A 19,753-nucleotide genomic window follows, 5' to 3' on the forward strand; every position below is an offset into this window, starting at 1 on the left:
AGCGCTTGGCGATGCCCAGAGTGCCCACCAGATTCGGGGAGCAGGGTTGATCTGTATCCAGAGTCGCTTTGTAACTCCACCTCCTTTAGTGCAAATATTGACGTAGCTACAGCGGGGAGGGAAGGTGGAGGAAAAGACACAAGAGGCCACGTCAGGCAAGCGTGCAGACACATTACGCCCTCCCCACCACCAGACACTTTAACCCCAAACTAACTAGGGGATGTCTACCCGTTTAGACTGAGCGAGAGATACACCGATCAAGATCAACTAGTTTTGTTTAGAAATATAGCGCGGAAACAGGCCATTCAGCCCAACGAGTCCGTGCCGACCAGCGATCGCCCGTTCACACACTAGTTTAGTGTAGAGATACAGCATGGAAGCAGGCCATTCAGCCCAACGAGTCCGTGCCGACCAGCGATCGCCCGTTCACACACTAGTTTAGTGTAGAGATACAGCATGGAAGCAGGCCATTCGGCCCACCGAGTCCGCGCCGACCAGCGACGCCCGTTCACACGCTAGTGCTACTTTATCCACTTTCTCAGCCACTCCCTACACACTACGGGGCAATTTACCTACAAACCCGCACGTATTTGGAGTGTGGGAGGAAAGTGGAGCACGCAGAGAAAACCCACGCGGTCACGGAGAGAACGTGCAGACTCCATGAGGTCAGGATGGAACCCGGGTCTCCGGCGCTGTCAGGCAGCAGCTCTACCGTCGCGCCACCCTTTTGTGGGCACCTTGGCACACGACTGCCTATTTTGCCCCCCCCCCCCTCCCCCCCCCCCACCATTTGGAGACCAGAAAGTAGTAAATAAAACACTCACTGTCGGGTAATTTGTGGACCCGCTCCCCCAGGCTGTGGAAATGTGGGTGCTTCATGGCCTGTTGCGCTGAAATCCTCTTCTTCCCTTCAAACTGGCAGCGAGAGAGAGTGAGCAACGGCAAGAGACAGGGAGAGAGGAAGAGGGGAAGGGGGAGAGAGGAAGGCATGGAGAGAGGAAGAGCGGGGGGACAAGGAGAGAGCAGAGGAAGAAGGGGAGACGGAGAGAGGAAGGAAGAGGGGAGACAGGGAGAGAGGAAGAGGGGGGGAGCGGGAGGAAGAGGGAGGGGGAGAGAGAGAGGGAAGGGGAGAGAGAGATGAGGGGGAGAGAGAGATGAGGGGGAGAGAGAGATGAGGGGGAGAGAGAGATGAGGGGGAGGGGCGAGGGGGAGGGAGGGGCGAGGGCGAGGGGGTAGAGGGGAGGGGGAGAGAGGGGAGGGGGAGCGAGGGGAGGGGGAGAGAGGGGAGGGGAGCGAGGGGAGGGGGAGAGAGGTATGAGGGGGAGAGAGGTATGAGGGGGAGAGAGGTATGAAGGGGAGGGGGGGAGAGAGGTGAGAGGGATAGTTAGGAGGGAGAGGGAGGAGAGGAGAGAGGGAGATAAAGGCCCACCCCCCCAGTACCGGGAGAAAACCCACGTGGTCACGAGAACGAGAAAACTCCACACATGTACACACACATACACAACACAAATACATACGCTCACACACAAATACATACGTTCACACACACACAAATACATACGTTCACACACACACAAATACATACGCTCACACACACACACACACACACAAATACATACGCTCACACACACACACAAATACATACGCTCACACACAAATACATACGCTCACACACACATACGCTCACACACACACATACGCTCACACACACACATACGCTCACACACACACATACGCTCACACACATACGCTCACACACACACACAAATACATACGCTCACACACCCACACACACACACAAATACATACGCTCACACACCCACACACACACACAAATACATACGCTCACACACACACACACACACAAATACATACGCTCACACACCCACACAAATACATACGCTCACACACCCACAAATACATACGCTCACACACACAAATACATACGCTCACACACACACAAATACATACGCTCACACACACACACCCACAAATACATACGCTCACACACACACAAATAAATACGCTCACACACCCACGCACAAATACATACGCTCACACACCCACGCACAAATACATACGCTCACACACCCACAAATACATACGCTCACACACCCACAAATACATACGCTCACACACACACAAATACATACGCTCACACACACACAAATACATACGCTCACACACACACACCCACAAATACATACGCTCACACACACACAAATAAATACGCTCACACACCCACGCACAAATACATACGCTCACACACCCACACACAAATACATACGCTCACACACCCACGCACAAATACATACGCTCACACACACACAAATACATACGCTCACACACACACACACAAATACATACGCTCACACACAAATACATACGCTCGCACACAAACAGCTGAGGCAGGATCAGAGAGTGGTGAATCTGTGGAATTCTCTGCCACAGAAGGTAGTTGAGGCCAGTTCATTGGCTATATTTAAGAGGGAGTTAGATGTGGCCCTTGTGGCTAAAGGGATCAGGGGGTATGGAGAGAAGGCAGGTACGGGATACTGAGCTGGATGATCAGCCATGATCATATTGAATGGCGGTGCGTACAGGCTCGAAGGGCCGAATGGCCTACTCCTGCACCTATTTTCTATGTTTCTAAAGATACTAGAGGAACAAGATGGACCACTCGACCCTAAAAACTGCAGTACCCCGCCATTTTAGTAGGCAGAAACTTGCAGAAACATTTAAAAAGAAAAATAACAACAATCTGTGAGTTGATAGATGAGATATATTCAGCAGTTTAATGGCATCATCACACATACTGTTCCCCCAAAACACTGATTACACTGCGAAAGGCATAGCGGACGGCGGGAGATGCTTACTAAAATGGTGGAATTGCCCACTAAAATGGCGGATTTTGCTTACTAAAATGGCGGAATCGCCTGCTAAAATGTTGGGGTTTGCCTACTAAAATGGCGGAATGGTATACTAAAATGGCGGGGGTTGCTTACTAAAATGGTGGAATTGTCTACTAAAATGTTGGGGTTTACCTACTGAAATGGCGGAACTGCCTACTAAAATGGCGGGGGTTGCCAACTAAAATGGTGGAATTGCCTACTAAAATGGTGGACTTTGCCTACTACAATGGCGGGGTTTGCCTACTAAAATGGCTTCTTTGCGTACTGCACTTCAGTACAGGCGATGTGAACGGAGCGATCCATCGTGTTCCTCTAGTATCTTGGGGCAGGGTGGAACCCGGGTGTGTGTCTCTGGCGCTGTGAGGCAGCTGTGACCAGAAGCCGTCGCTGTGGAGGCCTTGTAGCTCCCGTGCGCTCGGAAGGGAGAGGACGCCGAGGGGAAACTGCCTCCTTACCTGCAGATGCTTCGACAGGAGATCGAGCCCCTCCGTGTCCAGCCTGCAAGAGAGAGGGGAGATCACATGTCAGCCGCTGCAGTCAGGGTCAAGGCCTTACAATGAAGCGTTGGGGCGGGACGGCAGCGAGATCTGCCTGGGCCCAACATAAATGTTAGGTTAGGTAAGGGGGCAGTGCAGCGAGACCTGGGTGTCCTTGTACACCAGTGAACTGATGTTGTACACAGTTGTTGGCGTGCAGGTACAGCAGGCAGTGAAGAAAGCCAATGGCATGTTGGCCTTCATAACGAGAGGATTTCAGTATAGGAGTAAAGAGGTCCTTCTGCAGTTGTACAGGGCCCTGGTGAGACCACATCTGGAATATTGTGTGCAGTTTTGGTCTCCTAATTTGGGGAAGGACACCCTTGTAATTGAGGCAGTGCAGCGTAGGTTCACCAGATTGATCCCTGGGATGGCGGGACTGTCATACGAGGAAAGACTAGACTTGTATTCACTGGAATTTAGAAGGATGAGAGGGGATCTTATAGAGACGTATAAAATTACAAAAGGACTGGACAAGCTAAATGCAGGAAAAATGTTCCCAATGTTGGGCGAGTCCAGAACCAGGGGCCACACAGTCTAAGAATAAAGGGGAAGCCATTTAAAATTGAGGTGAGGAGGACGTTTTTCACCCAGAGAGTTGTGAATGTGTGGGATTCTCTGCCACAGAGGGCAATGGAGGCCAAATCACTGGATGGATTGAAGAGAGAGTTAGATAGAGCTCTCGGGGCTAGTGGAATCAAGGGATATGGGGAGAAGGCAGGCACGGGTTATTGATTGTGGATGATCAGCCATGAGCACAATGAATTGTGGTGCTGGCTCGAAGGGCCGAATGGCCTCCTCCTGCACCTATTTTCTATGTTTCTATGTTTCTAAATCAGAGACTCGGCCACCGTTTGGCTAAACACTCTCAATTGGTCCGCTGAGGCCGATGTGATCTCCCACTCTTCCAATTCTCACACTGACCTTTCTGTCCTAGACCTCCACCATTGCTAGAGTGAGGCCCAGCACAAATGTCAACTTCTCTACATCGGCGACACCAAACGCAGCCTCGGCGATTGCAGTCTCGCTCAACACCTTCCCGTCTGTCCGTCTTAACCAACCTGATCTCCCGGTGGCTCAGCACTTCAACTCCCCCTCCCACTCCCACTCTGATCTTTCTGTCCTGGGCCTCCTCCATTGTCAGAGTGAGGACCAGCGCAAATTGGAGGAACAGCATCTCTTATTACACCCCAGCGGTATGAACACTGACTTTTCTAACTTCAGATAGTCCCTGCTTTCCCCTCTATCCCCTCCCCACCAGTCTTCCTGTCTCCGACTACATTCTATCTTTGACCTGCCCCCTCCCCTGACATCAGTCTGAAGAAGGGTCTCAACCCCAAACGCCGCCCATTCCTTCTCTCCCGAGACAAAATGGCATGTTGGCCTTCATAACGAGAGGTTTTGAGTACAGGAGCAAAGAAGTCCTTCTGCAGTTGTACAGGGCCCTGGTGAGACCACATCCGGAGTACTGTGTGTAGTTTTGGTCTCCTAATTTGAGGAAGGACGTCCTTACTATTGAGGCAGAGCAGCATAGGTTCACCAGGTTAATCCCGGGATGGCGGGACTGTCATATGAGGAAAGATTGGAAAGACTAGGCTTGTATTCACTGGAGTTTAGAAGGATGAGAGGGGATCCTATAGGGACTTATAAAATTATAAAATCCATGTTCTCCACAGATGCTGCCTGACCCGCTGAGTTACTCCAGCACTCTGTGAAACGTCACCTATCCATGTTCTCCACAGATGCTGCCTGACCAGCTGAGTTACTCCAGCACTCTGTGAAACGTCACCTATCCATGTTCTCCACAGATGCTGCCCGACCCGCTGAGTTACTCCAGCACTCTGTGAAACGTCACCTATCCGTGTTCTCCACAGATGCTGCCTGATCCGCTGATTTACTCCAGCACTCTGTGAAACGTCATCTATCCATGTTCTCCAGAGATGCTGCCTGACCCGCTGAGTTACTCCAGCACTCTGTGAAACGTCACCTATCCATGTTCTCCACTGAAGCTGCCTGAGCCGCTGAGTTACTCCAGTACTCTGTGTCCATCTCTGCCTGGGCCCCTACCTGGGTGCGTGATTGACGAGAGACTCCGGTCGGTACTTGGGGTAGTTGTACGATCTGAAATCCTCGTTTGCCAGGATTCCGGGCCACGTGGTCTCCGTCGGCGTTCCTGGCGGGAGATCGGAGGGGGAACAGGTTAGAACGACACGGGTCTGAGTGCGACACGCGATAAGGACAATTACCGACAGTGTGGGCGGACGCAGCCGAGACCATCACGCCAACCAACCTCCCCTCTATTGTAGGAAGGAACTACAGATGCTGGTTTAAACCGTAGACACAAACTGTGAGACTGTGTGTGGCCCCTGGTTCTGGACTACCCCAACATTGGGAACATTTTTCCTGCATCTAGCTTGTCCAGTCCTTTTACATATAAAATTATAAAAGGACTGGACAAGCTAGATGCAGGAAAAATGTTCCCAATGCTGGGGGAGTCCAGAACCAGGGGCCACACAGTCTAAGAATAAAAGGGAGGCCATTTAAAACTGAGGTGAGAAGAAACTTTTTCACCCAGAGAGTCGTGAGTTTGTGGAATTCTCTGCCACAGAGGGCAGTGGAGGCCAAATCACTGGATGGATTTAAGAGAGAGTTAGATAGAGCTCTAGGGGCTAGTGGAATCAAGGGATATGGGGAGAAGTTGGGCACAAGTTACTGATTGTGGATGATCACAATGAATGGCGGTGCTGGCTCGAAGAACTGAATGGCCTCTTCCTGCACCTATTTTCTATGTTTCTATCCCAACCAAGGAACAGCTACCACCTGGTCACAGGTGGGACTGAAAGACCTGGAGGTCCCTCAATAGGCTTTGTATAGGGATGGGCCGATGCAAGACCACTATAAGGAAATGGGGCTACGCAGATGTGGCGGACACAGAATGTGTAACATCTGTACAATCCATGCCACACCTACTAAGATGCCCACTTCTTTCTAAAGGGGTTGCTCCTTGCCTTCTGGCTGCACTTCACACCCACGACCCTCATCTTTGGCTACCCTGTGCGTGGGGGAGAGAGGGTAGGTGGGGCTGAAGATGTCCTGGTTGGGTTGCTCCTGGGCCTGGCCAAGCTGGCCATCCGCGAGTCACGGCGCCTGGTGGAAGCCTCGAGAATGCCCGAGACGGCTGCCTGCCCCTTTTCCGGGGTTACGTCCGTCCGCGCCTGGGTGGTGTTGGAGGGGGACTGTGCGCTGTCCACGGGTGCCCTGGGGGATTTCCGGGACCGCTGGGGGATTGGATGCATCCTGGATGGGGATTGTAATATAGTTGTATAATAGTTTCATTTGGTATATTTGTTTGTATTGTATTCTGGTGGTGGGTTATGTTCTGTTTTATTGTATTGTAAATATTGTTTTCAAATAATTGAGTATAATAATAATAATAATTTGATAATAATTTTAAAAGACTTCTTAGTGAACAATGCCACCTGGAAGGCCCAGTGGTGGGTGGGAAACGAGAAGGGAAGAGCCTGGCTGAACATTTGAAACAGAGACCCCATATCTTCCCATCCCCTCCCCTCTCCCCAGAGACCGTTCCCTCCGTAACTCCCTGGTCCACTCGTCCCTTCCTACCCAAACCACCCCATCCCCGGGCACTTTCCCCTGCAACCGCACGAGATGCAACACCTGTCCCTTTACCTCCCCCCTCAACTCCATCCAAGGACCCAAACAGTCTTTCCAGGTGAGACAGAGGTTCACCTGCACCTCCTCCAACCTCATCTATTGCATCCGCTGCTCTAGATGTCAACTTATTTACATCGGCGAAAACAAGCGCAGGCTCAGCGATCGCTTCGCTCAACACCTGCTCTCGGTCCGCATTGACCAAGCTGATCTTCCGGTGGCCGAGCACTTCAACTCCCACTCCCATTCCCAGTCTGACCTTTCTGTCATGGGCCTCCTCCAGTGCCATAGTGAGGCCCACCGCAAATTGGAGGAACAGCACCTCATATTTCGCCTGGGCAGCTTGCAGCCCAGTGGTATGAACATCGACTTCTCCAACTTTAGATAGTTCCTCTTCCCCTCCTCCTTCCAAGATCTCCCTCTATCTTCCTGTCTCCACCAATATCCTTCCTTTGTCCCGCCCCCCTGACATCAGTCTGAAGAAGGGTCTCGACCCGAAACGTCGCCCATTCCTTCTCTCCCGAGATGCTGCCCGACCTGCTGAGTTACTCCAGCACTTTGTGAATAAATACCATCGATTTGTACCAGCATCTGCAGTTATTTTCTTATAATATTTGAAACAAGAGACGATGGGCAGGAGAGAAGACGAGCTCACCTAATATCCTAAATATAAAATGGAGTTCCTCCTCTACGGTGGAGCCGGGGAAAAGCGGACGGCCTGTGGCCATCTCGTAAAATATACAGCCTACGCCCCTGGGGGAGAAAGCAGAGGGAGAGGCAGAGAGTTAGCCCGGCAAACACAACAATCCAATCAGCCCCTGATTGTGCCCGGCACAATCCCCACCTTTTATCATATCATATCATATACATACAGCCGGAAACAGGCCTTTTCGGCCCACCAAGTCCGTGCCGCCCAGCGATCCCCGTACATTAACACTATCCTACACCCACTAGGGACAATTTTTACATTTACCCAGCCAATTAACCTACATACCTGTATGTCTTTGGAGTGTGGGAGGAAACCGAAGATCTCGGAGAAAACCCACGCAGGTCACGGGGAGAACGTACAAACTCCTTACAGTGCAGCACACGTAGTCAGGATCGAACCTGAGTCTCCGGCGCTGCATTCGCTGTAAAGCAGCAACTCTACCGCTGCGCTACCGTGCCGCTTTTATTTATTTATTTACTAACTTGTCAATACAATACAACAGATTGACCATACAGTTGTGAAAGTTAAATAGTGCAAAATCATTGTATCAAAAAATAAAACAATATAATCACACATGATTTGAGGAAGGACGTCCATGTAATTGAGGCAGTGCAGCGTAGGTTCATGAGATTGATCCCTGGGATGGCAGGACTGTCATATGAGGAACAATTGGAAAGACTGGGCTTGTATTCACTGGAGTTGAGAAGGATGAGAGGGGATCTTACAGAGACGTATAAAATTATAAAAGGACTGGAACTGGAACAGTGTCTAAAACTGTCTAAAACTGTCACAATTGTTTCGTTGGGTTGCTGTTGTCTAAATTAATTAAACTATTGCATCGTATGGGAGGCGCATTCCCAATCTCGTTGTACCTCTGGGTACAATGACAATAAAGATATAGTGTATTGTATTGTATTGTATTGACAAGCTAGATGCAGGAAAAATGTTCCCAATGTTGGGCGAGTCCAGAACCAGGGGCCACACAGTCTTAGAATAAAGGGGAGGCCATTTAAAACTGAAGTGAGAAGGAACCTTTTCACCCAGAGAGTTGTGAATTTGTTTCGATCCGATTTCTCCGTTTATTTAGCAAAGTGAAAAAAGCAGAAATCATGCAAAAACAATATAATCACACATGATTTGAGGAAGGACATCCTTGTAACTGAGGCAGTGCAGCGTAGGTTCACGAGATTGATCACTGGGATGGCAGGACTGTCATATGAGGAACAATTGGAAAGACTGGGCTTGTATTCACTGGAGTTGAGAAGGATGAGAGGGGGAATCTTATAGAGACGTATAAAATTATAAAAGGACTGGACAAGCTAGATGCAGGAAAAATGTTCCTAATGTTGGGCGAGCCCAGAACCAGGGGCCACACAGTCGTAGAATAAAGGGGAGGCCGTTTAAAACTGAGGTGAGAAGGAACTTTTTCACCCAGAGAGTTGTGAATTTGTTTCGATCCGATTTCTCCGTTTATTTGGCAAAGTGCAAAAAGCGCGGAAAATGGATGTTAAGAACGCTGAAATCCGCGGAAACTGCCCGAGCCTTTTCCGCGGTTAGATCCGTGCCCGGCTGGTGTTTTTAGAGTGGGACATAAGAAAATAACTGCAGATGCTGGTACAAATCGAAGGTATTTATTCACAAAATGCTGGAGTAACTCAGCAGGTCAGGCAGCATCTCGGGAGAGGAGGAATGGGTGACGTTTCGGGTCGAGACCCTTCTTCTGACATAGTTGGGTCACAATGGGACATAGTTGTACAGTAGTTATTTAGTATAGTTGTAAGGATTGTTTCATGGTTGTCTGAAAACTAGTGTGCATATAATTTGGAAATTTTATACTGTGGTGGTGGGTGTGTTACGATGGTTTTGCTTCGTATCGTGATCGCAATTAAATGAATTATTTTTGTCTAATCTGAGGAAAGACATTCTAGCCTTAGAGGGAGTACAGAGAAGGTTCACCAGATTGACCCCTGGGATGGCAGGACTTTCATATGAAGAAAGACTGGATAGACTAAGCTTATACTCGCTGGAATTTAGAAGACTGAGGGGGGATCTTATTGAAACTAACTGCAGGGGACTTCCATCCCCTTGCGGGGACTGTGCGGGTCGGTCGGGGACGAGCTGTCTGTCCGTGGGCGTGGGGAAGAGAGTGGAAGTTTTGTTGCCTCCATCACAGTGAGGGGGTGTTTGGAGTCACTGTGATGGACGTTTGTGTTGGGGTCATGTGTCTTGTGTTCTTTTTTGTGTATGACTGCTATGTAATTTCGTTCGGTACCTTGGTACCGAATGACAAATAAAGCTCTGTTGAACTGTTGAACATATAAAATTCTTAAGGGGTTGGAGAGGCTAGATGCGGGAAGATTGTTCCTGATGTTGGGGAAGTCCAGAACCAGGGGTCACAGCTTAAGGATAAGGGGGAAGTCTTTTAGGACCGAGATGAGAAAACATTTCTTCACACAGAGAGTGGTGAATCTTTGGAATTCTCTGCCACAGAGGGTAGTTGAGGCCAGTTCATTGGCTATATTTAAGAGGGAGTTAGATGTGGCCCTTGTGGCTAAAGGGATCAGGGGGTATGGAGAGAAGGCAGGTACGGGATACTGAGTTGGATGATCAGCCATGATCATATTGAATGGCGGTGCGTACAGGCTCGAAGGGCCGAATGGCCTCCTCCTGCACCTATTTTCTATGTTTCTATGTTGATACAGTGGACAGGCTGCAGTCACCACTCACCACATGTCTATCTGCGTTGAGTACTCGGTTGATCCCAGCAAGACATCCGGTGGCCTGTACCACAGAGTCACCACCTCGTTCGAGTAGGTCTTTGTCGGGACCGACTTGGCCCTGGCTAGCCCTGGTTAGACACAGGAACGGAACGGACAGAGATGAACGAGGTGCCTTCCTTGCGGGAGGTCTGACGCGGCTGTTAGCTCGGCTCGGGGGGCTTACGAAGGAGGGAGCTGCAGACGCTGGTTTGAATCGAAGGTAGACACAAAATGCTGGGGTAACTCAGCGGGTCGGGCAGCATCTCGGGAGAGAAGGAATGGGTGACGTTTCGGATCGAGACTGAAGAGACCCTTCGATCAGTCTGACGAAGAGTCGAGACTCGAAACGTCACCCACTCCATCTCTCCCGAGATACTGCCTGACCCGCTGAGTTACTCCAGCATTTTGTGTCTACATTTTGTATTCACTGGAGTTTAGAAGGATGAGAGGGGATCTCATAGAGACGTATAAAATTATAAAAGGACTGGACAAGCTAGATGCAGGAAACATGTTCCCAATGTTGGGCGATTCCAGAACCAGGGGCCACACAGTCTAAGAATAAAGGGGGGTTTGTGAAGCTCTCCACAGGCGTGTGTTCACAATACAAAAAGGTGGACGCACTCCCAGAGAGGCGGCAGAGAGCACCAATGGGGGGGGGGAAACAATGACACGCACATACTGAGGGGCAGTGCAGTCAGGGTAGTGCACGCTAAACCCACAGAGCAGTACAGCACATGAATGTGGCCAACAAAGTTTGTGCCAAATATAATGCCAAGTTAAACAGATCTCTTCTACCTGAACATGATCCATATCCCTTTTTTCCTGCACCTTAGGCTTTACTGTGGAGATACAGTGCGGAAACAAGCCCTTCAGCCCAGAGTCCACAATCCCCATGCACTAATCCATACTACAAAACCCACGCAGTCACAGGAGGTAGACAGCAGCCATAGTCAGGATTGAACCTGGGTCTCTGGAGCTGTGAGGCAGCAGCTCTACTGCGCCACCGTGCCGCCTTCCTGATTGCTCAGGCCCTCGAGTCCTGGCAACATCCTGGTAAATCCTCTTTGCGCTCATTCCTGCCTCAATGCCGCCTTTTCTACAGCAGGGCGACCGAGACTGAACGCAGTCGTCCCAAGAGCGGCCTCATACTGACTACACCAGGAAGTCCCCTGCAACCTGTTTCTCTAGCGGTTGGTTCACAGACTCGCCAGCCGCCTGCCACATCTGCGGGCTGGAAGAGTGTGTACATGGAGCGTGTGAGGTTGCAGCCCCTGCTCCAATATCTAAAGGGGCTACTCCTTGCCTTCTGGCTGCACTTCCCACCCACCTCCCTCATCTTTGGACACCCTGTGCGTGGGGGAGAGGGGGCAGGGCTGAAGATGTCGTGGTCGGGTTGCTCCTGGGCCTGGCCAAGCTGGCCATCCGTGAGTCACGGCGCCAGGTGGAAGAGGGCCCCGTTTCCGGGGTTACGTCCGCCCGCGCCCGGGTGGCACTAGAGAGGGACCACGCGCTGTCCACGGGCACCCTGGGGGGATTTCCAGGACCGCTGGGCACCGCGGGGGTGGGGTGGGGTGGGGTGGAATGCATCCTGGGCAAGGATTGTAAGATAGTTGTATAGTAGTTTAGTGTTTGTTTTGTATTATGGTGGTGTTCCCGATGTTGGGGAAGTCCAGAACAAGGGGTCACACAGTTTAAGGATAAGGGGGAAGTCTTTTAGGACCGAGATGAGAAAGTTTTTTTTCACACAGAGAGTGGTGAATCTGTGGAATTCTCTGCCACAGAAGGTAGTTGAGGCCAGTTCATTGGCTATATTTAAGAGGGAGTTAGATGTGGCCCTTGTGGCTAAAGGGATCAGGGGGTATGGAGAGAAGGCAGGTACGGGATACTGAGTTGGATGATCAGCCATGATCATATTGAATGGTGGTGCGTAAAGGTTTGAAGGGCCGAATGGCCTACTCCTGCACCTATTTTCTATGTTCTGATTTGGTTTTATTGTATTGTATATATTACTTTAAATCTTATTTGAATAAATATTTTTGATTTTATAAACCAGAGTGTCCACGCTAACGCGAGCTCAGAGAGGACTCTCTGAGTGGGTTCTGAGCAAGGTTGGGGTGGGACGGTGAGGGGATGTTGGGTCACTCCGAGACCAGGGTACGCTCGGTGTCGGCAGCGCCTCGACTGGCAACGTGCCATCGTCTCACAGAGACCCCCGCGAGTTCACCTACCAAAATCCGCCAGCTTCAGCTCTCCTTTCTCATTGATGAGCAGGTTCTGGGGTTTCAGATCTCGATGCAGTACCTTTCTGTGATGACAATATGCCAGGCCACGCAACAGCTGGAATAGGAAGAGCTGGGACAACACAAACACACACACACATACACACACACAGGGTCAGTGAGGCGGGCAATGAGGCAATCAAGTACTTCACCGCGGCACCATCATTTGGTCATCGTGATGTACAATGTTAGATTCATCTCAGGATTCAGAGTGAAGCTCCCTCCGCACCGTCCCATCACACACTCCCTGTGTCACACACAGAGTGAAGCTCTCTCTACACCGTCCCGTCACACAGTCCCTGTGACACACACAGAGTGACGCTCCCTCTACACTGCCCCGTCACACACTCCGTGTCAGACAGAGTGAAGCTCCCTCTACACCGCCCCGTCACACACTCCCCGGGTCAGACACAGAGTGACGCTCTCTCTACACCGCCCCGTCACACAGTCCCAAGGTCAGACACAGAGTGACGCTCTCTCCACACCCCGTCACACACTCCCTGTGTCAGACACCGAGTGAAGCTCTCTCTACACCGCCACATCACTCTCCCTGTGTCAGACACAGAGTGACGCTCCCTCTACACCGCCCCATCACTCTCCCTGTGTCAGACACAGAGTGACGCTCCCTCTACACCGCCCCATCACTCTCCCTGTGTCAGACACAGAGTGACGCTCCCTCTACATCGTCCCGTCACACACTCCCTGTGTCAGGCACCGAGTGAAGCTCCCTCTACATCGCCCCGTCACTCTCCCTGTGTCAGGCACCAAGTGATGCTCCCTCCGCACCGCCCCGTCACACAGTCCCTGTGTCACACACAGAGTGACGCTCTCTCTACACCGCCCCGTAACACACTCCCTGTGACACACACAGAGTGACGCTCTCTCTACACCGCCCCGTAACACACTCCCTGTGACACACAGAGTGACGTTCCCTCCGCACCGCCCCGTCACACAGTCCCTGTGTCACACACAGAGTGACGCTCTCTCTACACCGCCCCGTAACACACTCCCTGTGACACACAGAGTGACGTTCCCTCCGCACCGCCCCGTCACACACTCCCTGTGTCACACACAGAGTGACGCTCCCTCCGCACCGCCCTGTCACACTCTCCCTGTGACACACAGTGACGCTCTCTCTACACCGCCCCGTCACACACTCCCTGTGACACACAGAGTGACGCTCTCTCTACACCGCCCCGTCACACACTCCCTGTGTCAGACACAGAGTGACGCTCCCTCTACATCGTCCCGTCACACACTCCCTGTGTCAGACACAGAGTGACGCTCCCTCTACACCGCCCTGTCACACTCTCCCTGTGACACACAGAGTGACGCTCCCTCCGCACCGCCCCGTCACACACTCCCTGTGTCAGACACAGAGTGACGCTCCCTCTACACCGCCCCGTCACACACTCCCCGGGTCAGACACAGAGTGACGCTCTCTCCACACCGCCCCGTCACACACTCCCCGGGTCAGACACAGAGTGACGCTCCCTCTACACCGCCCTGTCACACACCCCCTGTGACAGACACAGAGTGACGCTCCCTCCGCACCGCCCCATCACTCTCCCTGTGACACACACAGAGTGAAGCTCTCTCTACACCATCCCATCACACACTCCCTGTGTCAGACACCGAGTGAAGCTCTCTCCACACCCCGTCACACACTCCCTGTGACAGACACAGAGTGACGCTCTCTCTACACCGCCCCATCACTCTCCCTGTGTCAGACACAGAGTGACGCTCCCTCTACATCGTCCCGTCACACAGTCCCCGTGTCAGGCACAGAGTGAAGCTCCCTCCACACCGCCCCGTCACTCTCCCTGTGTCAGGCACAGAGTGACGCTCCCCCTACATCGTCCCGTCACACACTCCCAAGGTCAGACACAGAGTGACGCTCTCTCTACACTGCCCCGTCACTCTCCCTGTGTCAGACAGAGTGACGCTCTCTCTACACCGCCCCGTCACACACTCCCTGTGTCAGGCACAGAGTGACGCTCTCTCTACACCGCCCCGTCACACACTCCCTGTGACAGACACAGAGTGAAGCTCTCTCTACACCGCCCCGTCACACACTCCCTGTGACAGACACAGAGTGAAGCTCTCTCTACACCGCCCCGTCACACACTCCCTGTGTCAGACACAGAGTTAAGCTCTCTCTACACCGCCCCGTCACACACTCCCTGTGACAGACACAGAGTTAAGCTCTCTCTACACCGCCCCGTCACACACTCCCTGTGACAGACACAGAGTTAAGCTCTCTCTACACCGCCCCGTCACACACTCCCTGTGACAGACACAGAGTGACGCTCTCTCTACACCGCCCCGTCACACACTCCCTGTGACAGACACAGAGTGACGCTCTCTCTACACTGCCCCGTCACTCTCCCTGTGTCAGACACAGAGTTAAGCTCTCTCTACACCGCCCCGTCACACACTCCCTGTGACAGACACAGAGTGAAGCTCTCTCCACACCGTCCCGTCACACACTCCCAAGGTCAGACGTCTCAGTGGAGGTCTCTCTATGAGGGAGTCCTCCCCCTTTACATCGGGGACCTGGGGTGGAGAGTGTTGCACAGAGCCGTGGCCTGCAACAGGTACTCGAGCCGGTTCACGGACTCGCCAGCTTCTGCGGCGAGGAAGAGACCGTGTTCCACGTGTACACGGAGTGTGAGAAGCTGCAGCCCCTGTGCGGATATCTGAAGGGGCCGCCCATCGTTGTGGGTGCACTTTAGCCCCACGCTCCCGATATTTGGTCACCCGGTACAGAGGGGGGAGGGTCGGGAGGGTCTCCCTGTCGGTCTGCTCCTGGGCCGGGCCAAGATGGCCGCTCACGGGTCCAGGCAGAGGGCGGTCGATGGCCACACCAGAGTCGGCTGCCCGCCCCCCTTCCGGGCCTACGTCCGTGCCCGCGTGTCCCTGGAGAGGGAACTCGCGGTGTCCACGGGGGCGCTGGAGGCCTTCTGTGAACGCTGGTCGCCACGGGAGGGGGGGGGGGGGGGAGCGTATTGTAGATAAAGTTTACAACTGTTCCATTGTAAACTGCCAATGGCAGTCTTGATTGTGTTACTACTCTGTATTTGTGTATAATTGAATGAAAGCATTTTGGGGGAAAAAAGGGGGTCAGACACAGAGTGAAGCTCTCTCTACACCGTCCTGTCACACACTCCCGGGAATAAGACAATACAGAATCAGCATGATATTTGCTCATTTAGCCCTCATCTTTCTGACAGCGTCGCCACAACTCGCAGGGTATTTGCCCAATGAGCAGTGTGGAGAAGCACGAGTAGCCCTGGGAATGCTTGTTAATACAATCGTCCTAGTATTGTCTCATCGCCCATTTCCCAGTCTCAACATTGGTAACTCTAACTCTGGAATTTAGAAGGACGAGAGGGGATCTTATTGAAACATGTAAGATTATTAAGGGATTGGACACGTTAGAGGCAGGAAACATGTTCCCAATGTTGGGGGAGTCCAGATCCAGGGGCCACAGTTTAAGAATAAGGGGTCGGCTATTTAGAACGGAGATGAGGAAGAACTTTTTCACCCTGAATCTGTGGGATTCTCTGCCTCAGAAGGCAGTGGAGGCCAATTCTCTGAATGCTTTCAAGAGAGAGCTAGATATAGCTCTTAAAGATAGCGGAGTCAGGGGATATGGGGAGAAGGCAGGAACGGGGTACTGATTGTGGATGATCAGCCATGATCACTGAATGGCGGTGCTGGCTAGAAGGGCCTACACCTGTCTATAAACTCTAAACAAAGCCTTTCTTTCACCTGGTGCGTCCATACCTTTACATTGTGGATGTTAATGACGTTCCCACAATCCTCCAGGTACTGTTTCAAGTCTTTATCCTGAAGGCAGGAAAGGAAATGTCAGTTTAATACACAGCTGGTGGAACTGCTGGCTCACAGCGCCAGAGACGAGGGTTCAATCCGGACTTTGGGTGCTGTCTGTACAGAGTTTGCATGTTCTTCCTGGGACCGTGGGGATTTTCTCCGGGTGCTCCGGTTTCCTCCCACACTCCAAGGACCTGCAGGTTTGCCCCCAGTGTGGACGATACTGCTAGTATACGTGGACTTGGTGGGCCAAAGGGCCTGTTTCTTTCCCCCCCTCACCTTAAATCTACGCCCATTGGTTATCGATTCCTCCACTCTGGACAAAAGACTGTGTTTACTCGATCTATTCCTCTCATGATTTTGTACACCTCTATAAGATCACCCCTCATCCTCCTGCGCTCCAAGGATTAAAATCCAAGCCTGCTCAACCTCTCCCCTCGAGTCCTGGCAACATCCTCGTAAATCTTCTCTGCACCCTTTCCCGCTTGACAACATCTTTCCTACAAGACGGTGAAACGAAACCCAACACAATACTGTAAATGTGGCCTCACCAACATCTTATATAACTGTGACATAACCTCCCAACTTCTATACTCCTGATACATTAGGGGACAATTTTTACAGAGGGCCAATTAACCTAGCGTTGAAACAGGCCTTTCGGCCTGCTGAGTCCAAGCCGACCAGCAATCACCCTGTGCACGAGCACTATCGAACATACCAGGGCAATTTACAGAAGGTAATTACTGACAATAACCTACAAACCTGCACGTCTTTGGGATGAGGGAGGAAACCTATGTGGTCATAGCTAGAACGTGCAAAACAGACGTGCGCGCACACACACACACACAGACGCACACACGCAGACACACGCACACACACACAGGCACACACACAGACGCACACACACACAGACGCGCACACACACAGACACAGACACACGCACAGACACACACACACACACACACACACACAGGCACATACATAGACACAGACACACACAGACACACACACACACAGGCACACACACACACAGACGCACACACTAGCCAAGGTCAGGATGGAACCCCGTGCCTGGCGCTGTGAGGCGCCCCCTTCTCCACTCCCGACAGCACGAGGTAGTACTCACCAGATACTCGAAGACCAGTGTGAGGGATTTCTCTGTGTGGATGATGTCGTGGAGCGTCACTATGTTGGCGTGTTTGAGGTCCTTGAGCAGCGACACTGAGGAAGAGATTAACCGGGGGGGGGGTTAGGAGGAGCAGTCTAAACTGTATAGCACACTGGGGACATCATGCTGCCTGGTCAGTTGGAGAGGTCGAACATTTCCAGTGGAACCACATGCAGCTCCATAATGATCACAGCCTCATCAACACGACCCCAAGGAGGAACATCATTGGCCAGAGGTCCCCCGGGGGAGAAGGTCAGTGGTCAGAGGTCATCCAGGAGGAACGTCAGTGGTCAGAGGTCATCAGGAGAGGATGTCAGTGGTCAGAGGTCATCCAGGAGAACGTCAGTGGCCAGAGGTCTTACAGGAGGGAACGTCATTGGTCAGAAATTCTCAGAGGGAACGTCATAGGTCGGGGATCCTCCAGGAGAGAACGGAGGTGGAACGTTATTGGTCAGAGGTCTCTCAGAGAGGGAACATCATTGGCCAAAAGTCCCCTGGGAGAGGACGTCAGTGGTCAGAGGACTTACAGGAGGGAACGTCAGTGGTCAGAGGACTTACAGGAGGGAACGTCAGTGGCCAGAGGTCATCCAGGAGCTAACGTCAGTGCTCAGGAAAAATGTCCCAATGTGCAGGAAAAATGTTCCCAATGTTGGGCGAGTCCAGAACCAGGGGCCACACAGTCTAAGAATAAAGGGGAGGCCATTTAAAAGAAGGAACCTTTTCACCCAAAGAGTTGTGAATGTGTGGAATTCTCTGCCACAGAGGGCAGTGGAGGCCAATTCACTGGATGGATTTAAGAGAGAGTTAGATAGAGCTCTCGGGGCTAGTGGAATCAAGGGATATGGGGAGAAGGCAGGCACGGGTTACTGATTGTGGACGATCAGCCGTGATCACACTGAATGGCGGTGCGTACAGGCTCGAAGGGCCGAATGGCCTCCTCCTGCACCTATTTTCTGTGTTTCTATGTCAGAGGTCATCCAGGAGGGAGCGTCAGTGGTCAGAGGTTACGGACGATGAAGAGGTGGGTGCAGAGACGGACGGTGAGAGTGGAGGGGGGCAGCGGTTCCTGGCCTTACCTTCCCTGATGGCGGTGCACGGAGCCCCTTCCTCGTGTTCCAGCCGGATCTCCTTCAGAGCCACCAAGTTATCCGTCAGCTTACTCCTGCCTTTGTACACTGTTGCATAGGTGCCCTTCAGATAGGTCGTGGGAGGGGAAAGAGTTGGGGAGGGGGAGGGGAGAATGAGTGGGAGAAAGAGTGGGAGAGGGGGAGAAAGAGTGGGAGAGGGGGAGAAAGAGTGGGAGAGGGGGAGAAAGAGTGGGAGAGGGGGAGAAAGAGTGGGAGAGGGGGAGAAAGAGTGGGAGAGGGGGAGAAAGAGTGGGAGAGGGGGAGAAAGAGTGGGAGAGGGGGAGAAAGAGTGGGAGAGGGGGAGAAAGAGTGGGAGAAGGAAGTGGGAGAGAGGGAAGAGTGTGAGAGGGAAGAGTGGGAGAGGGAAGAGTGGGAGGGGGAAGAGTGGGTGAGGGAAGAGTGGGAGAGGGAAGAGTGGGAGAGGGAAGAGTGGGAGAGGGAAGAGTGGGAGGGGGAAGAGTGGGAGAGGGAAGAGTGGGAGAGGGAAGAGTGGGAGAGGGAAGAGTGGGAGAGGGAAGAGTGGGAGAGGGAAGAGTGGAGAGGGAAGAGTGGGAGATGGAAGAGTGGGAGAGGGAAGAGTGGGAGAGGGAAGAGTGGGAGAGGGAAGAGTGGGAGAGGGAAGAGTGGGAGAGGGGGGCAAAGAGTGGGGGAGAGGGAGAAAGAGTGGGAGAGGGGGAGAAAGAGTGGGAGAGGGAAGAGTGGGAGAGGGAAGAGTGGGAGAGGGAAGAGTGGGAGAGGGAAGAGTGGGAGAGGG

General features: G+C 52.3%; 1 protein-coding gene across 1 annotated transcript in view; it reads right to left on the reverse strand.

Moving 5' to 3' along the window:
* LOC144611181 (cyclin-dependent kinase 17-like) overlaps window positions 1–19,753 on the reverse strand; it is a 114,182-nt gene that overhangs the window by 21,009 nt on the left and 73,420 nt on the right. Inside the window, 10 exon segments of the mRNA XM_078430234.1 lie at window positions 6–106; window positions 825–915; window positions 3,368–3,410; window positions 5,516–5,621; window positions 7,776–7,873; window positions 10,557–10,677; window positions 12,817–12,940; window positions 16,657–16,719; window positions 17,831–17,925; window positions 18,949–19,063. Of these exon segments, the coding sequence (XP_078286360.1) occupies window positions 6–106; window positions 825–915; window positions 3,368–3,410; window positions 5,516–5,621; window positions 7,776–7,873; window positions 10,557–10,677; window positions 12,817–12,940; window positions 16,657–16,719; window positions 17,831–17,925; window positions 18,949–19,063 (957 nt within the window).

This window comes from Rhinoraja longicauda, chromosome 39 (assembly GCF_053455715.1).
Source record: "Rhinoraja longicauda isolate Sanriku21f chromosome 39, sRhiLon1.1, whole genome shotgun sequence".
In the NCBI taxonomy this organism is placed as follows: domain Eukaryota; kingdom Metazoa; phylum Chordata; class Chondrichthyes; order Rajiformes; family Arhynchobatidae; genus Rhinoraja; species Rhinoraja longicauda.